Here is a 17992-nt window from a genome sequence, read left to right as displayed (position 1 = left end):
CGGAGGGAGGGGGGTGGGTATAACGGTGGAGTTATCCTCTGGGGAGGTGAGGGCCCATATCGTTGTCTCCCCTCCCCCCTCCCTCCCCCCCCCCCCCTCCCCCCCCCTCCCCCCTCCCCCCACCACCCCAGGTTGCCGTGGGACCCGTGGCCGACAGCTCACAGCACGGTGCAGTCTCTGGACTTCTCTTCCCGGTCACGGTGCTGCCTGCGCTCGGAGCCGTGGCCCTGGCGAGCGGAGGCCGGCGGTTGCCGGGCAGTTGCCGCCGCCGCCGCTGCTGCCTAGGATGGGAAAAGGCCGCGTATTACTTTCCGTTGCCACGGCCGGTGATCCCGTCTGGTGACACGGTGGTAACGGTGATACAGCGCGGCAACAGACCCTGCGTGTCGGAGCTGACCAGCCATCGCCCCCCCCGTACACTCAAACTGCCCCACACACACACACTAGATGTCTGTGTCAGAGGGAACTGCAGATGCTGGTTTAAACTGAAGATAGACACAAAATGCTGGAGTAACTCAGCGGGACAGGCAGCAACTCTGGAGAGAAGGAATAGGTGACGTTTCGGGTTGAGACCCTTCTTCAGACTAGCCCGTCCCGGGTGAGGTGAATACCTAAGAGTGCAGGAAGGAACTGCAGATGCTGGTATAAACCGAAGATAGACACAAAAAGCTGGAGTAACTCAGCCGGGACAGGCAGCAACTCTGGGGAGAAGGAATGGGTGACGTTTCGGGTCCAGATCCTTCTTTGAGTCTGAAGAAGGGTCTGGACCCGAAACAGCAGCACTGGGTCCGGGAGGTGGGGGGGGGCGGGGGAGGGGGGGGGGGGGGGGGGATACAGAGAAAGTGCTCGGTGGGTCGGGGAGACGCTGCCTTTACCAGAGGGGGTAATGCAGGGGGACACACACACACACACACACACACACACACACACACACACACACACACACACACACACACCCACACACACACACACACACACACACACACACACACACACACACACACACACACACACACACACACACACACACACACACAGTGTTGGGTGGGAGGGCAGATGGGGACAGACACACGAGGGGGACAGAGAGAGCACTGGGTCGGTCGGGGAGGGGCTGCCTTTACCGGTGGGGGCTGCTGCTCTTGCTCCTGCAGGTACTGCACGGCCCGGCGGTCCTCTTCCTCCTGCAGCTGCCGGGCCAGCTCCAGGTCGCTGATGCCCCCTGTGCTCTGCTGCTGCTGCTGTAGTGACAGGGCCACCATGTAATCCTGTGTGTGGGGTTGGGGGGGGGGGGGGGACAGAGCGGTCAGTGGCAGCTCTCCAGCTCCCAACCCTTGACAGGCCCCCCTTCCAAACCCCCCCCCACCCGCTTCTTCAACGCCTGCAGCCAATGTTCTACCAATCGGTGCCACCTTCTTCGCTGCCGTGTGCCGGGACGGCAAGGCGATGGCCGCAGACACCGGCAGGATCGACAAACTCAACGGGAAGGCCGGTCTCCGTCCTAGGGGCAGAGTTGGAGTTGGATTGACGGGAGGTGGATCTTGGACGGGAGGTGGTCTCGGATCTCGGACGGGAGGTGGTCTCGGACGGGAGGTGGATCTCGGACGGGAGGTCTCGGACGGGAGGTGGATCTCGGACGGGAGTTGGATCTCGGATGGGAGGTTGGTCTCGGACGGGAGGTGGTCTCGGACGGAGGTCGATCTCGGACGGGAGGTGGTCTTGGACGGGGGTGGATCTCGGACGGGAGGTGGTCTCGGACGGGGTCTCGGATGGGAGGTGGATCTTGGACGGGAGGTTGGTCTCGGACAGGAGGTGGTCTCGGACGGGAGGTGGATCTCGGACGGGAGGTGGCCTCGGACGGGAGGTGATCTCGGACGGAGGTGGTCTCGGACGGGAGGTGGATCTCGGATGGGAGGTGGATCTCGGATGGGAGTTGGATCTCGGATGGGTGGTGGATCTCGGACGGGAGGTGGTCTCGGACGGGAGGTGGATCTCGGACGGGAGGTGGATCTCGGACGGGAGGTGGATCTCGGACGGGAGGTGGGCTCGGACGGGAGCTGGTCTCGGACGGGAGTTGGATCTCGGACGGGAGGTCGATCTCGGACGGGAGGTGGTCTCGGACGGGGGGTGGTCTCGGATGGGAGGTGGTCTCGGACGGGAGGTGGTCTCGGACGGGAGGTGGATCTCGGACGGGAGGTGGATCTCGGACGGGAGGTGGATCTCGGACGGGAGGTGGTCTCGGACGGGAGGTGGATCTCGGACGGGAGGTGGATCTCGGACGGGAGGTGGATCTCGGACGGGAGGTGGATCTCGGACGGGAGGTGGTCTCGGACGGGAGTTGGTCTCGGACGGGAGTTGGATCTCGGACGGGAGGTCGATCTCGGATGGGAGGATGCTCCTCAAACTGCTGAGCCTCCTGGACAACACAGCTCGCGTTGGTCAACCTGAGGAGCACCTTCAGCAACAGACTGGTCCCACCAAGATGCAGCACAGAACGCCACAGGAGATCCTTTTTCCCCATACATATTCTAGACCTCTTGACATAAATGCTATCTTTCAGCTGACTGGATAGCGCGCAACAGAAAAGCTTTTCACTGCACACCTGACAATAAACTAAACTTAACCAAGTATCTCTAAGGGCTAGTGGAATCAAGGGATATGGGGAGAAGGCAGGCACGGGTTATTGATTGGGGACAATCAGCCATGATCGCAATGAATGGCGGTGCTGGCTCGAAGGGCCAAATGGCCTCCTCCTGCACCTATTTTCTATGTTTCATCACCGATAGTGCCACCCTCCATTGGTTCTGCACAGGTGGTGGGGAGGGGGAGTGCTGTCAGTTCGGATTACGGACTGTCATTGCTTGTGGGGGGGGGGGGGAGACGGGGGTCGAAGAGAGGACTGCGACGTGCCCACCTGGTCATTCTTTTACTGAGCGGGAGCTGACGCGAGTCAGAAGAGAGGACCGTGACGTGCCATTCCTACCTGATCAATCTGTTACTGAGCGGGAGCTGACGGGAGTCGGAGAGAGGACCGTGAGATGCCGTGCCGACCTGGTCGATCTGCTGCTGGGGCGGCTGTGCGGGTGCATAAGGGAGCTGACGGGAGTCGGAAGAAGGGCCGTGACATGCCGTGCCTGCCTGGTCAATCTGCTACTGAGCGGGTGCTGAAGGGAGGCGGGGTCGGAGAGAGGACCGTGACGTGCCATGCCGTGCCTGAGCGGGAGCGGGAGTTGACGGGGGCGGGGTGGAGAGAGGACCGTGAGTGCCGTGCCTACCTGGTCGATCTGCTGCTGGGGTTGGCTGGGCGGGGGGGGGCGTAGGGTTGCTGACGGGAGGCGGGGTCGGAGAGGACCGTGACGTGCCTACCTGGTCAATCTGCTGCGGCTGGGGGGGGCGTAGGGGTGCAGACGGGAGGCGGAGTCGGAGAGGGACCGTGACGTGCCGTGCCTACCTGGTCGATCTGCTACAGGGGCGGCTGGGCGGGGGCGTAGGGGTGCTGACGGGAGGCGGGGTCGGAGAGAGGACCGTGACGTGCCGTGCCTACCTGGTCGATCTGCTGCTGTGGGCTCTCCCAGGCCGGCTGAGCGGGGGGGTCCGTAGGGGTGCTGAGGGGCCCTGGCGGGGGTCGGAGAGGACCGTGACGTGCCGTGCCTACCTGGTCGATCTGCTGCTGGGGCGGCTGAGCGGGGGCGTAGGGGAGCTCGCGGCCACTGGGGTGGCTGAGGCAGAAGTCGGCGTCGCAGAAGTTGCCGTCCCCCTCCACGTTGTGCAGGCTCTCCCAGGCCAGCTTCTGCTCCGACAGGAAGCCCTGGTCCGTCACCAGCAGGTAGAGGTGGCCCTGGCGATCAGAAACGGGTGCAGAAAATCACGCGAGGAATAGATGCGCAGAGTCTCTTGCCCACAGCAGGTCAATGGAGGACCGGAGGACATGGCTGACCCTGGAGCGTATCAGAGTTGACATGGCTATGCACAGTCGAAGCTGCCATCAGCTATCACAGACTCAAACTGGGCTCAGCATGACCATGGTTGCATGCTCAGGACAGGATAGCCCGTCATCTTTGCAAAGGGACCATTATATTCCAAGTCAGAAATAAGTGACAGAAGGTTTCATTCAAGCTGGAGAGGTTGCAGAGATCTACGAGGATGTTGTCAGTGTGAGCTACAGGGAGAGGTTAACCATATAACAATTACAGCACGGAAACAGGCCATCTCGGCCCTACAAGTCCGTGCCGAACAATTATTTTCCCTTAGTCCCACCTGCCTGCACTCATACCATAACCCTCCATTCCCTTCTCATCCATATGCCTATCCAATTTATTTTTAAGTGATACCAACGAACCTGCCTCCACCACTTCCACTGGGAGCTCATTCCACACCGCTACCACTCTCTGAGTAAAGAAGTTCCCCCTCATGTTACCCCTAATCTTCTGTCCCTTAATTCTGAAATCATGTCCTCTTGTTTGAATCTTCCCTATTCTCAAAGGGAAAAGCTTGTCCACATCAACTCTGTCTATCCCTCTCATCATTTTAAAGACCTCTATCAAGTCCCCCCTTAACCTTCTGCGCTCCAGAGAATAAAGATTTAACTTATTCAACCTTTCTCTGTAACTTAGTTGTTGAAACCCAGGCAACATTCTAGTAAATCGCCTCTGTACTCTCTCTATTTTACTCCACCAATGCCTTGTACAATTTTAACATTACATCCCAGCTTCTATACTCAATATATAGGTTGAGCAGGCTGGGTCTCTATTCGTTGGAGCACAGGAGGATGAGGGGTGATCTTATAGAGGTGCATTAAATCATGAGAGGAATAGATCGGGTAGATGCTCTTGCCCAGAGTAGGGGAATCAAGGACCAGAGGACAGAGGTTTTAGGTGAAGGGGAAAAGATTTAATAGGATACTTAGCGATAACTATTTCACAAAAAAGGGGAGTGGGTGTATGGAACGAGCTGCCAGAGGAGGTAGTTGAGGCTGGGACTATCGCAATGTTTAAAAACAGACAGATATATACAAGGTAGACACAAAATGCTGGTAGCTCAGCGGGTGAGGCAACATCTATGGAGAGAAGGGATTGGTGACGTTTCGGGCCGAGGCCCTTCTTCGAAGTAACTCAGTGGGTGAGGCAGCATCTATGGAGAGAAGGGATTGGCGACGTTTCGGGTCGAGACCCTTCTTCGAAGTAACTCAGCGGCTGCTAGATGCAGGAAGATTGTTCCCGATGTTGGGGAAGTCCAGGACAAGGGGTCACACAGTTTAAGGATAAGGGGGAAATCCTTTAGGACCGAGATGAGAAAAACATTTTTCACACAGAGTGGTAAATCTCTGGAACTCTCTGCCACAGAGGGTAGTCGAGGCCACAGTCCATTGGCTATATTTAAGAGGGAGTTAGATGTGGCCCTTGTGGCTAAAGGGATCGGGGGGTATGGAGAGAAGGCAGGTACAGGATACTGAGTTGGATGATTAGCCATGATCATATTGAATGGCGAATGCAGGCTCGAAGGGCCAAATGGCCTCTACTCCTGCACCTATTTTCTATGTTTCTAAGCGAGACAGCATCTATGGGCAGAAGCAGTTGGCGACGTTTTAGGCCAGCAGTTTTCAGTGATCGGCGATAGTGGATGTTTCCACTAGTGGGAGAGTCTAGGAGCAGGGGGCCTTTCACTGTACCTCGGTACATGTGACAATAGACTGAACTGAAGACGGTGGGGGAGGGGTGCAGGAGGTGATTAGCACGGCAACGTGGGCAACCGTGAAGGGCTCCGAGATGGCAGTGGGAGGAGCGGGGGGGGGAGGGTCCAAGTCCCGCACCTTGTGTTTAATCATGGTGCTGAAGTGATTGTTGCGGAAGAACACGCACAGCTCGCCTTCCTTCGCCGCCGCCGTCAGCTCGCAGAGGCCGTGGTACGTCAGCTGCGTGGCCGTGGCGTCGAGGAACTGCTCGGCCACCAGACCTGCGGGACGGAGCACAGCGAGGGGTTTAACGTTCCCGCCGCCTGCCAGCGCCCGCCGTTCCACCCCCCCGTCTCTGGTGCTAACCCCCGTGGCTGGCGGCAACTCTCCCGTACTTCAGCCTCATTCCCTTTCACGGCAGCGGCGTTCGGCGGCGCAGCGGGTAGAGCTGCTGCCTCACAAGGTTCCACCCCTAATCGCAAAGACCTCAACTCCCCCGCACTCTTGGCCTCGTTCTCTCTCTCTCTCTCTCTCAAGAAGGGCGGCGTGCTGGGTCAGCGGTATAGTCGCTGCCTCACGGTAGAGTCGCTACGGGTTGCCCGCCTCACGTTCGCCCCCCCCCCCGTGACCCAGCGCGGGATTCCTCCGGGTGCTTCCGGCTTCCTGCCACACTCCAAAGACGTGCAGGTTTGTCGGTCAATTGTTTGAGAAGGAACTGCAGGTGCTGGAAAAATCGACGGTGGACAAAAATGCTGGAGAAACTCAGCGGGTGCGGCAGCATCTATGGAGCGAAGGAAATAGGCGACGTTTCGTCCCGAAACGTCGCCTATTTCCTTCGCTCCATAGATGCTGCCGCACCCGCTGAGTTTCCCCAGCATTTTTGTCCACCTTCAGGTTTGTAGGTTAATTGGCTTCAGTAGAGATTGTAAACTATCCCCGGTGTGTGTAGGATAGTGTTAGTATACAAGGTTTAATTTTTTTAGTTTATAGAGATACAGCGCAGAAACAGGCCCGCTGAGTCGGCAGCGACCAGCGATCTCCGCACACCAACACCATCCTACACACAGTATGAAGAAAGACTGGATAGACTTGGTTTATACTCTCTAGAATTTAGAAGATTGAGAGGGGATCTTATAGAAACTTACAAAATTCTTAAGGGGTTGGACAGGCTAGATGCAGGAAGATTGTTCCCGGATGTTGGGGAAGTCCAGGACAAGGGGCACAGCTTAAGGATAAAGGGGGAAATCCTTTAAAACCGAGATGAGAAGAACCTTTTTCACACAGAGAGTGGTGAATCTCTGGAACTCTCTGCCACAGAGGGTAGTTGAGGCCAGTTCATTGGCTATATTTAAGAGGGAGTTAGATGTGGCCCTTGTGGCCAAGGGGATCAGGGGGTATGGAGAGAAGGCAGGTACGGGATACTGAGTTGGATGATCAGCCATGATCATATTGAATGGCGGTGCAGGCTCGAAGGGCCGAATGGCCTACTCCTGCACCTAATTTATGTTTCTATGTAGGAACATTTTACATTGATACCGATTAAACTACAAACCTGTACGTCTTCGGAGTGTTCATGTTCAAGTTCAAGAGAGTTTATTGCCATGTGCCCCTGATAGGACAATGAAATTCTTGCTTTGCTTCAGCACACCACGAGATTTGAGGGCAAAACCCACGCAGGTCGCGGGGGGAACGTACACACTAGCGTGTGTAGGGACATTTCACTGCGTCCATCTATCTATCCCTAGTTCTCGTCTTCTTCTTTTTCTTCAGCCCTTTAGTCCTCTGGGATAGAGTTCGTGTGCGGGGATCGCTGGTCGGCACGGACTCGGTGGGCCGAAGGGCCTGTGTTCTCTGTATCTCTGAACTAAACTTTAGTGCCAATGGCATTGAGGCCTCAAATGTCAGTGATGCCAATGGGCAGGCAATTAATGCTGCTCTTGCCAGCAATGCCCCTGTCTCTGCCCGGCCCGTGACTCCAACATGAACTGGGCACCGGAGACAGTCACAAAACGCTGGAGTAACTCAGCGGGTCAGGCAGCATCTCTGGAGAGGGAGCGGGTGACGTTTCGGGTCGAGACCCAGTTTTTTGGACGCAATAAAGCTGGAGTGGCCCAACTAAAGGGACTGTCCCACTGTACGCGTTTACCCAAGAGCTCTCCCCCGAGTTTAAAAAAAAAATCAAACTCGTGGTAAGTACGTAGAATGTACGTAGCGGGTACGTCGGAGCTCGGGGACGTCTCTTAGCGGCTCGTAACGCCAACGGCAGGTACTCGGGAAACGCGGCAAGCTCGCGAAGTTTTTTCAACATGTTGAAAAATGTCCACGAGAGCCCCGAGTACCTACGAGCGGCCATTACCGTATTTCCCCGAATCCCTTGAATCAGCTCGTATAGTGGGACAGGCCCTTAAACGATGGGTCTCGGCCCGAAACGTCACCCATTCCTTCTCCAGAGATGCCGCCCGTCCCGCTGAGTTACTCCAGCACTTTGCGTCTATCTCCGGTGTAAATCGGCACCTGCAGTTCCTTCTGCAGTTCGGCCGCCAGTTGCCGCTGATGCTCGGAGAGTGCCGGTGGGAGAATGACGGGGGGACCCCCTCACCCCCCCCCTCCCCCCGGCTAGGGGCATCGCCCGCCTGCCTCACCTTCGCTGACCAGCGCACTGTCCGTCGAGTGCTTGGAGCTGATGATCTTCTCCACCAGCTGGTTGTAGCTGCACCTCCCGACCGCCTGCAACGCCTCGTGGCTCTGGGGAGACCGGTGCGGGAATGCGGGAACGGGGGAGAGAGGACATTGGGGGGGGGGGGGGGGGGGAGTGAAGGAGGGAGGGAGGAGTGGGGCAACAAGGCAGGGGGGAAATGGGGGGGGAGGAGGAGGGTAGAACAGGAGGAGGGGGGGAAGAGAGGCGGGGGAGATGAGAGATGAAGGGAATGGGGGAGAGAAGGGGAGGGGAATGGGAGCAAGAGGGAGGGGAGGGGGAGAGAGAGAAGGGAATGGGGAGAGAGGGGGGAGGGGGATGGGGGGAGAGAGGGGGAGGGGAATGGGGGAGAAATGGGGAGGGGAATGGGAGCAAGGAGGGGAATGGGGGAGAGAGGGAGGGGGATGATGGGGGAGAGCGAGTGGAATGGGGAGAGAGGGGGGCGGGGAATGGGGGAGGGAGGGGGGAAGGGGAGAGAGGGGGGAATGGGGGAATGGGGAGGGGGGAATGGGGGAGAGATGGGGGGAATGGGGGGAGAGAGGGGGGAAATGGGGGAGAGAGGGGGGGGGAATGGGGGAGAGATGGGGGGAAATGGGGGAGAGAGGGGGGGAATGGGGGAGAGATATGGGGGAAGGAGAGAGGGAGAGTAGGAAGAGAAGAGCAGAGCGGGACGGAAGGGAATGGAGGAAGAGAGAGAGGGAAAAACAGATCAGTGGTCACCCAGGGAGTGCCGGAAGGCTGGGGAGTAGTACCACTGTGACCAAACCACAGCTAGCAACGAGTCCACAACACAACAAGACCCTTGGTCACAAAGGCGGCCTTTCACCCCTTTGCTAGCAAAGACCCTACAGCGAGCAAGATAGTCCACTCGACGAAAAAGACGTAGTACGGTCATGGGCAGATTCGTGGGTGATTTCCGGCCCCATTTCCGTAACCGGCTCCCGTCTCCGCACCAAAGATCCCGTAGCGGAGCAAAGATACTAGTGCGGAGACGGAAGCCGGTTACGGAAACATCCTGGTAAAAATAAAAGTTCTTTGGGAAAAATCTTCTCATTTTCAGAATTATAATTTATTCACAAACTGTTCCCCCGCAACGTTTATTACACTGCGAGTCGGGTTGGGTTACTGAAATGGCCGACGTTCCGCTCCGTTGCGTACTACACGTCAGCCCATTGCATTTAGCAGGAGTGGTCTATCTTGCTCCGCTATAGGATCTTTGGTTGCTAGCTCTAATGAAAAGGGGGTTCTAACCCATCCTGTTCTCCCCTCTCTTCCCCGAGCCCCACACATTCCTCCCCTTCCCGCTCCCTCACCTTCGACCGATGTTCCCTCCTCTGGCTTCACAATTTGTGCCTCTTCTATCTTTGTCTCGCACCTTTTCCCCCAATCATCGGCCTGTCAACAATCGTGGGGCAGCACGCTGGCACAGCGGTGGAGCTACTGTAAGCACACCAGGGACCCGGGTTCGATCCCGACTGCGGGTGCTGTCTGTACGGAGTTTGTACGTGCTCCCCGTGACCTGCATGGGTTTTCTCGGAGGTCTTTGGTCTCAAAGACGTACAGGTTTGCAGGTTAATTGGCTTTGGTAAAATTGTCCCGTGTGTGTGTGTGTATAGGGTAGTGTTAATGTGCTCGGCGCAGGCTCGATGGGCCGAAGGGCCTGTTTCGGCGCTGTATGTCTAAAACTAAACTAAACTAAACCTCCTAATCTGTAAGAAAGAAGTGCAGATGCTGGTTTAAATCGAAGGCAGACACAAAGAGTTGGAGTAACTCGGGTGAGGCAGCATCTCCGGACAGAATAGACGACATTTTCGGGTATGAAGAAGGGTCTCGACCCGAAACGTCGCCTCTTCCTCCTCTTCAGAGATGCTGCCTCACCCGCTGAGTTACTCCAGCACTTTGTGTCTACCCCCTAACCTATATCCACCTATCACTCACCAGGCTTTATCCCGCACCCACCTCTGCCCCAGCTCTCTCCTCTCCCCCCCCTCCCCCCACCCACACCCCAACTAATAATCAGTCTGAAGAAGGGTCTCAACCCGAAACGTCACCTATGCACATTCTCTGGAGATGCTGCCTGATCCGCTGAGTTACTCCAGCACTTTGTGTTTTGTTCAAAGCCCTGTCCCACGGTAGGTACGAGTTCATTCCAAGAGTTCTCCCGAGTTTGCCCTGATTCAAACTCGGAGATTTACGATAATGGCCGCTCGTCGGTGCTCGGGGCTCTCGTGGACATTTTTCATCATGTTGAAAAATCTTCACGAGTCTTCACGTGCTTACCTGCCGTTAGCGAGTCTTCCCGAGTACCTGCCGTTAGCGTTACGAAACGTCCCCGAGCTCCGACGTACCCGCTACGTTCATTCTCCCGTGCTTACGAGTTTGATTTTTTTTTAACTCGGGAGAGCTCTTGGAATGAACTCTTACCGTGGGACAGGGTTTTTAGGATTCCAGCATCTGCAGTTCCTCGTGTCCCCTCCATTTGTTTATCACTTTCGTTTTGTTAGGAGCGCTTCACTTGAATCCTTTTCCACTGTCTTTCCAGACGGCACATCCCAGAGCACACAAACGTGCCGAGTGAAATTTAACCCAACTTCTTGTTCCTGTGGGAACTAGGAACTGCTGCTTCACACAAGAGGACACAGAGTGCCGGAGTAACTCAGCGGGTCAGGCAGCATCTCTGGATGAACATGGATAGGGTGGCTCCAGCAGGGGGTCCTCGGGGAGCGGGTAGACGGCGTTCCCTCGCACCTACCTGCGGGTCGACAAGCCAGCCGTGGTAGAGGGGGACATCCAGGAGGTCGAACACGATGCACTCGGGGGTGTACTCAAAGTCGCCCACTCCCGTGAAGCGGACATTGACGTCCAGCCCCGTCGAAAGCTTGGGGAGGACAGACATGGCATCGTTCATGTTCGGGGGGGGGGGGGGGGGGGGGGGAGGGGGGGGGGAAGAGGGGGTAGGGGAGGGGGAGGGCGGGGGGAGGGGAGAGGGGGGGGGGGGGGGGAGAGGGGGGAGAGGGAAGAAGGAGAGGGGAGAGAGAGAGAGAGAGTAGGAGAGAAGAGGGGAAGATGGGGGGGGAATTAGAAGATTGGGGAGGATTGTGGCAGGAAGGATGGGGAAGAAGGAGAGGGAGGGGAGAGGAGAGGGAGGGAGAGGAGGTCAGAGATTGGATGAGGGGAGGAGAGAGGGGGAAGGAGGAGAAAGGGGGAGGGAATAGGAGGGAGGGGAGAGAGAGGAAGGGGAAGAGGAGGAGGAGGAGATGGAAGGGAGAGGGAGGGGTGGAAGAAGGAGGAGGTGGAGAGAGGGGAGAGGAGGGGAAGGAAGGAGGAGAGGAGGGAGGGGAGGGAGGGAAAGATGGGGGGAGGAAGGGGAGGAGGGTGGGGTGGGGGAGGGGATGGGGTGGGGGGGGGGGAATAGGGAGGGGGGAAGAGGAAGAGAGTTACTGTCATTGGTCAGCACAAGAGCAACGCCATTCATCCCACCAGCCCATTGCCGTCACGTGAATTCCGTGGGCCGCTGACAAAAGTTCCCCCTCCTGACCTCACAGGTCATGGGACCACATATGGGGAACGTTTTGAGGTGGATGAAGGCGAGAGGTACCTGGTGGGTTAAGGTGAGCGGTACCTGGTCAAAGTTGAGTTGCAGCCCCTCCGAGCTCTCCTTCGGCTTGGTGGAGAGCACGCAGTCGCCTGGAAGGGAAACACAACAGGAAAGCTGCAGCTGTTGACACGGGTAACACCATTTTCAAAGCACAAACGCTTTGCTGAAGTATTCTGTTTAGAGATCAGAGACCCAGCGTCAGAGAGCTAGATAGGTGACATTTCTTACAAAATTCTTAAGAGGTTGGACAGGCTAGATGCAGGAAGATTGTTCCCGATGTTAGGGAAGTCCAGGACAAAGGGTCACAGCTTAAGGATAAGGGGGAAATCCTTTAAAAACCGAGATGCGAAGAACTTTTTTCACACAGAGAGTGGTGAATCTCTGGAACTCTCTGCCACAGAGGGTAGTTGAGGCCAGTTCATTGGCTATATTTAAGAGGGAGTTAGATGTGGCCCTTGTGACTAAGGGGATCAGGGGGTATGGAGAGAAGGCAGGTACGGGATACTGAGTTGGATGATCAGCCATGATCATATTGAATGGCGGTGCAGGCTCGAAGGGCCGAATGGCCTACTCCTGCACCTAATTTCTATGTTTCTATGTTTCACAGAGTGCTGGGGTAACTCAGCGGGTCAGGCAGCATCTGTGGAGAACGTGGATAGGTAACATTTTGGGTCGGGACCGCTCTTCAGTACTTGGCATTTTTTTAATGTTTAGAAATACAGTGCTGTTTCAATTAAAATATGACCTTTGTATATAAGACTACAGGGATAAACTCGATTGGCACGATGTCCGTTGTTAGCTTTATGGGAGTGTTACTTTGAAGTTGACACCAAGGCAAACATATGACCACAAAGTCAGTCAGCTTTGAGGAGCCTCTTAAAGGAGAACTGGCACGTGGAGAGATTTTAGTTTAGTTTCGAGATACAGCACGGAAATAGGTCCTGCGGCATACTGGGTCACCTGTTCATGTTCTCCGGAGATGCTGCCAGCCCGCTCAGTTACTCCAGCACTTTATGACTTTTTTTTTTAGTAAACCAGCATCTGCAGTGCCTGTGTGTTCGAAGGAGCTGCAGATGCTGGTCTACATCGAAAGTAGACACACAATGCTGGAGTAACTCAGCGGGACAGGCAGCATCTCTGGAGAGAAGGAATGGGTGTCCTTTCGTATCTGTACACTGTGGGCGGCTCGATTGTAATCATGTATAGTCTTTCTACTGACTGGTTAGCACGCAACAAGAAAACCTTTCTCTGTACCGCGGTACACGTGACAATAAACTAGTGACTATAGATACCCCAGCAGTATGGACATTGACTTATCTAACTTTCAAGTCGCCCTTGATTCCCCTCTCTCTCCATCCCCTCCCCCTTCTAGGTTCTCCCACTGGTCTTACTGTCATTTAGAATGGAGCCATTTTAGAACGGAGACGAGGAAACACTTTTTCTCACAGAGAGTGGTGAGTCTTGTGGAATTCTCTGCCTCAGAGGGCAATGGAGGCCGGTTCTCTGGATGCTTTTAAGAAAGAGCTAGATATGGCTCTTAAAAATAGCGGAGTCAGGGGATATTGGGGGAAGGCAGGAAGGGGATACAGATTGGGGATGATCAGCCATGATCACATTGAATGGCAGTGCTGGCTCGAAGGGCCGCATGGCCTACTCCTGCACCTGTTGTCTATTGTCTCCGACTACATTCTATCTCTGTCCCACCCCCCTCCCCTGACATCAGTCTGAAGAAGGGTCTCGACCCGATACATCGCCCATTCCTTCTCTCCAGTGATGCTGCCTGTCCCGCTGAGGTACTCCAGTATTTTGTGTCTCTCCGCAGTCCCTTGTCTCCTCAGAGTTTTCAATGAGCTGGACATAAGACACTGGTCAATCGAGCGTTGGAACCGCTTGACTTAAGTGGATCTATAGTTACCGAGAAGGATCATCAACTGTTCAACCGATATCACCTCAGTCTTTGGTGGTATCTTGACCTGCAGGAAAAAAAAGGAAATATCCAGGGATTGTTCTGAAGCAATATGGTCACTGGTTGTTACATCTTTTTAAAAATTCATTTTGAAGTTAGCACTCAAATTTCCATTTCAACAGCACCTTTCACCAAAGATCCTATAGCGGAGCAAGATAGGCTACTCCTAAATGCAATGGGCTGACGTGTAGTACGCAACGGAGCGGAACGTGGGCCCTTTTTTCATCCATTTCAGTAACCCGACCTGACCCGACTCGCAATGTAATCAACATTGCGGGGGAACAGTCTGTGTTAATAAATTCAAATTCTGAAAATGGGGAGAAGATTTTTACCAAATAACTTTTATTTTTACAAGGATGTTTCCGTAACCGGCTTCCGTCTCCGCACTAGTATCTTTGTTCAGCTACGGGATCTTTGGTGCAGAGACGGAAGCCGGTTACGGAAATGGGGCCGAAAATTACCCATGACCGTACTACGTCTTTTTCGTCGAGTGGACTATCTTGCTCGCTGTAGGGTCTTTGCCTTTCACGGAGTGAAATGAAGCAAGGTCCCAAAGCGTTCAAGGACAACATCTGATACTTAGCCACTTTGGGAGGTGCTGAGGAGGGTAACCCAGCTCTTGGCCAGAGAGGGAAGGTCTTAAAAGAAGAGAGAAGGAGTGATGTGTGGGCACCGTGTTACAGGAAAGATGTCGTCAAGCTGGAAAGGGTGCGGAGAAGATTTACGAGGATGTTGCCAGCATTCTGAGCTATCGGGAGAGGTTGAGCAGGCTGGGTCTCTATTGCTTGGAGTGCAGGAGGATGAGGGGTGATCTTATAGAGGTGTACAAAATCATGAGAGGAATAGATCGGGATAGACGTACAGTCTCTTGCCCAGCCTAGGTGAATTGAGGACCAGAGGTTGAGCAGGCTGGGACTCCTCTATTCCTTGGAGTGCAGAAGGATGAGGGGTGATCTTATACAGGTGGAAAAGATCACGAGGGGAATAGAGTGAAAGCATTTTGCCCAGAGTAGAGGAATCGAGGACCAGAGGACATTCAAGGTTCAAGGTGAAGGGGAAAATTTAATAGGAATCTGAGGGATAACTTTTTCCACACAGAGGGTGGTGGGTGTATGGAACGAGCTGCCGGAGGAGGTAGTTGAGGCAGGGACTATCCGAACATTTAAGAAACAGCTAGACAGGTACATGGATAGGACATGTTTGGAGGGATATGGACCAAGCGGGCGGGCAGGTGGGACGTGTAGCTGGGGCATGTTGGCCGGTGTGGCCAAATTGGGCTGAAGGGCCTGTTTCCGCGCTGTATCACACTATGACTATAACTCAGGGGATGAAACTGCTGCAAGTCTACCTTCCATCTCAGGAACAAGATGTTCATGATGGCGATCAAGGGGCAGGGCCCGTTTTCACTCTGGGTGATGACGGGGGTCTTCTCGCCCTTCCAGCTGATCCACTTGACGTAATAGAAGGTGTTGCTGGGGTCAGCCCGGTAGACCTCGGGCTTCGGCGCGGCCCCCTGCGCGCCGTCTTGCTCCGTCTCGCTGCAGCCCCCCAGCGACGGGGCGGAGACCCGGTCGGAGTCGGCGCTCTCGGCCAGGGGGCCCTCGGCTTCCGCCAGATCGTCCATCTCCTCCTCGTCCGGGGAGCCCAGCGAGGGAGTCAGGCTGGCCACGTCTCCGTCGGACTCCGCCAGGGCCAAGATGCAGGGCAGCGACTCCTTGCTGCTGTCCGGCTCCTGGGAGTCGGTCCCCGTCATCTTCCCGGCCCCCTCCAGACCGTCCGAGCAACCTTCCATCCGGCTGGAATCACCGGAGTCGGACGGCTTGGCGCTGACCGATGCGGCGGCTGCTCGTGTGTCCAGACCTATATTGTCGCCCTTTTCAAACGCAGCGCTGTCCATGGCCAGAGACTCCAACCTCAACAGGCCTCTCTCTCTCTCAAGGGAAACGTCACAGTAAACCACTGGATCCCTTGTCCTTGGAGATACTGACAACAATCCCCTCAATCAATTTCTTTAATCTTCAACCATCGCACACAGTTTGAACGTGTAGTGTTTTTTTCTTTCCGAGTTTCTGACAGTCCCGACAATTTGTCTTGCTATCTCCAACAGAGGTATTTGGACGTGATAAAATGGGATTAGGGTGGGTATCTCTTTTTGCAGACTGCAAATATCCGTTATATGGAGCCACTTCAGTCAGAAACGTCTCTGGGCAAGGAGGAAGTTTAGTCTTTGTCGTTGCTCAACATATCCCACGGAAGTAAAAGCAAGGTGTAGTCCTGGTCTCTTGCTGGTCTACCAACGTTGCCCTGGGCTCCAACTGTTTTGTTCACAGACACCACCGTCTGTAACTTGGATCAGCTCAGGGGTGTTTCTATCTGGAGGCTTCTCACACCCCCACGCGCAGTGTTCCAAGGCTCCGGCTTGAAGCTAAGTAGGAAGCCCCTTCCGAGGTATCGGGACAAAGAGTTCCCTGGCCTTGCTTTGCCCTCACGCCTACCCTTGGAGGGAGGAGGTACAAAACCTAGTGCCAAAACCTAACCCCTGTTCCCCACCGCTTGGGTCCTCTAGCCCCTCCACTTTTGACCCCCCGCGCCTGGACCCTTTGAGTTGTTGACACCCTCCCGCGACCTTTCGACCCGTGGCGTTGACCGGGTGCCGTTCCTCAACCTTTGACCCCAGACCCCTTTGACCTGATGGACACCTCGACCTTTGACATCCGTCACCTCCCCGCTTCCCGGGTTGGGGGTTCAAAGGTCGTCTCCTTCCACCTTCGACCGCTGCACCCAGATCCTTTGGGCGGACAGAGGAAGATATTGGTCATGGGGGGGTTATTTTAGAGGCGGCGTTTGCTCAGGAGGAAAGGAGGTTGGGGTGGGGTGGTTATTGAGGGTGTGGGACGTTATTGAGGGAAGGAGGGTTATTAATGAGGGGCGAGCGGGGATGTCAGGGAGGTATTGAGGGACAAGAGGGTTACGGAGGAGGGAGGGAGTTGATTTGAGGGATTAGCTGATGGAGGAAGGAGCTTATTTGATGAAGGAAGGGGGGTTATTTGATGGCGGAAGGAGGGTATTTGATGAAGAGAGTTATTTGATGAAAGGAGGTTATTTGATGGAGGGAGGGTATTTGATGAAGAGTTTATTTGATGAAAGGAGGTTATTTGATGAAGGGAGGAGGTTATTTGATGGAGGAAGGGGGTTATTTGATGAAGGGAGGGGGTTATTTGATGAAGGGAGGAGGGTATTTGATGGAGGGAGGAGGTTATTTGATGGAGGGAAGGGGGTTATTTGATGAAGGGAAGAGGTTATTTGATGAAGGAAGAGGTTATTTGATGAAGGAAGGAGGTTATTTGATGAAGGAAGGAAGGAAGGTTATTTGATGGAAGAAGATGGGTTATTTGATGGAGGAAGGGGGTTATTTGATGAAGGGAGGAGGTTATTTGATGGAGGGAGGAGGTTATTTGATGGAGGGAGGAGGTTATTTGATGGAGGGAGGAGGGTATTTGATGAAGAGAGTTATTTGATGGAAGAAGAGGGATTATTTGATGAAGAGGGTCTTTTGATGAAGGAAGGAGGTTATTTGATGGAGGGAGGAGGTTATTTGATGAAGGGAGGAGGTTATTTGATGGAGGAAGGGGGTTATTTGATGGAAGAAGAGTGTTATTTGATGAACGGAGGAAGGTTATTTGATGAAGGAAGGGGGTTATTTGATGGAGGGAGGTTATTTGATGGAGGAGTGGGCTTAATGAGGGGAAGAGGAGATTATGGAGGGAGGGAGGGGAATTATTGAGGAGAGGGTCCCCCAAATTGTTATTTTTGATGCAGAAGACACCTCAGGGAGATAAATATCTGCCTCCCTCCTTGAGGAGACCCCAACCCCCCTGGGTTATGGACCCCCCCACACACACACACACACCCTTCAACCTCCCCCCCCAACACTAACCTTTGCGTTACTTTGTCCCCCCTCACCCTCCCTCTACCCCCTCACCTGCTGACGTCACCCCCCTCCTCCCCACCACAATAACATGACATTAAAAAAAAAATCGACTTCCCCCCCCCTCCCGGCCCCAC

At 54.9% G+C, this 17992-nt stretch overlaps 1 protein-coding gene and 1 long non-coding RNA gene across 2 annotated transcripts; one reads left to right on the top strand and one right to left on the bottom strand.

Annotated features, from left to right (window-relative positions):
- Positions 1 to 149: 149 nt before the first annotated feature.
- LOC129716407 (ubiquitin carboxyl-terminal hydrolase MINDY-1-like) lies at positions 150 to 17235 on the bottom strand. The gene is made up of 9 exons (XM_055666281.1): positions 15276 to 17235; positions 13877 to 13934; positions 11987 to 12050; positions 11116 to 11275; positions 8311 to 8413; positions 5807 to 5949; positions 3653 to 3835; positions 1122 to 1265; positions 150 to 281 (listed from the first exon to the last, which is right to left on the bottom strand). The coding sequence occupies exons 1-9, from the start codon at positions 15822 to 15824 to the stop codon at positions 159 to 161; spliced, it is 1527 nt and encodes a 508-aa protein (XP_055522256.1). The 5' UTR covers positions 15825 to 17235; the 3' UTR covers positions 150 to 158.
- LOC129716408 (uncharacterized) lies at positions 16900 to 17466 on the top strand. The gene is made up of 3 exons (XR_008726632.1): positions 16900 to 17025; positions 17075 to 17182; positions 17246 to 17466. It is a non-coding gene; the product is annotated as an uncharacterized LOC129716408 (long non-coding RNA).
- Positions 17467 to 17992: the final 526 nt, after the last annotated feature.

This window comes from Leucoraja erinacea, unplaced genomic scaffold, assembly GCF_028641065.1.
Source record: "Leucoraja erinacea ecotype New England unplaced genomic scaffold, Leri_hhj_1 Leri_229S, whole genome shotgun sequence".
Taxonomy (NCBI): domain Eukaryota; kingdom Metazoa; phylum Chordata; class Chondrichthyes; order Rajiformes; family Rajidae; genus Leucoraja; species Leucoraja erinaceus.
Note: the sequence above shows the minus strand (reverse complement) of the source record. Positions and strands in the feature narration are given on the sequence as shown.

What these genes read in the sequence shown, in the direction of transcription:
- LOC129716407 (XM_055666281.1), bottom strand. Translation starts at nt 15,824, where the DNA reads ATGGACAGCGCTGCGTTTGAAAAGGGCGACAATATAGGTCTGGACACA. An exon ending in GCACCATGATTAAACACAAG is followed by an intron (nt 3,836 to 5,806) that starts GTGCGGGACTTG and finishes TCTGATCGCCAG; the next exon opens with GGCCACCTCTACCTGCTGGT. An exon ending in CCCAGCAGCAGATCGACCAG is followed by an intron (nt 1,266 to 3,652) that starts GTAGGCACGGCA and finishes CCCCACACACAG; the next exon opens with GATTACATGGTGGCCCTGTC.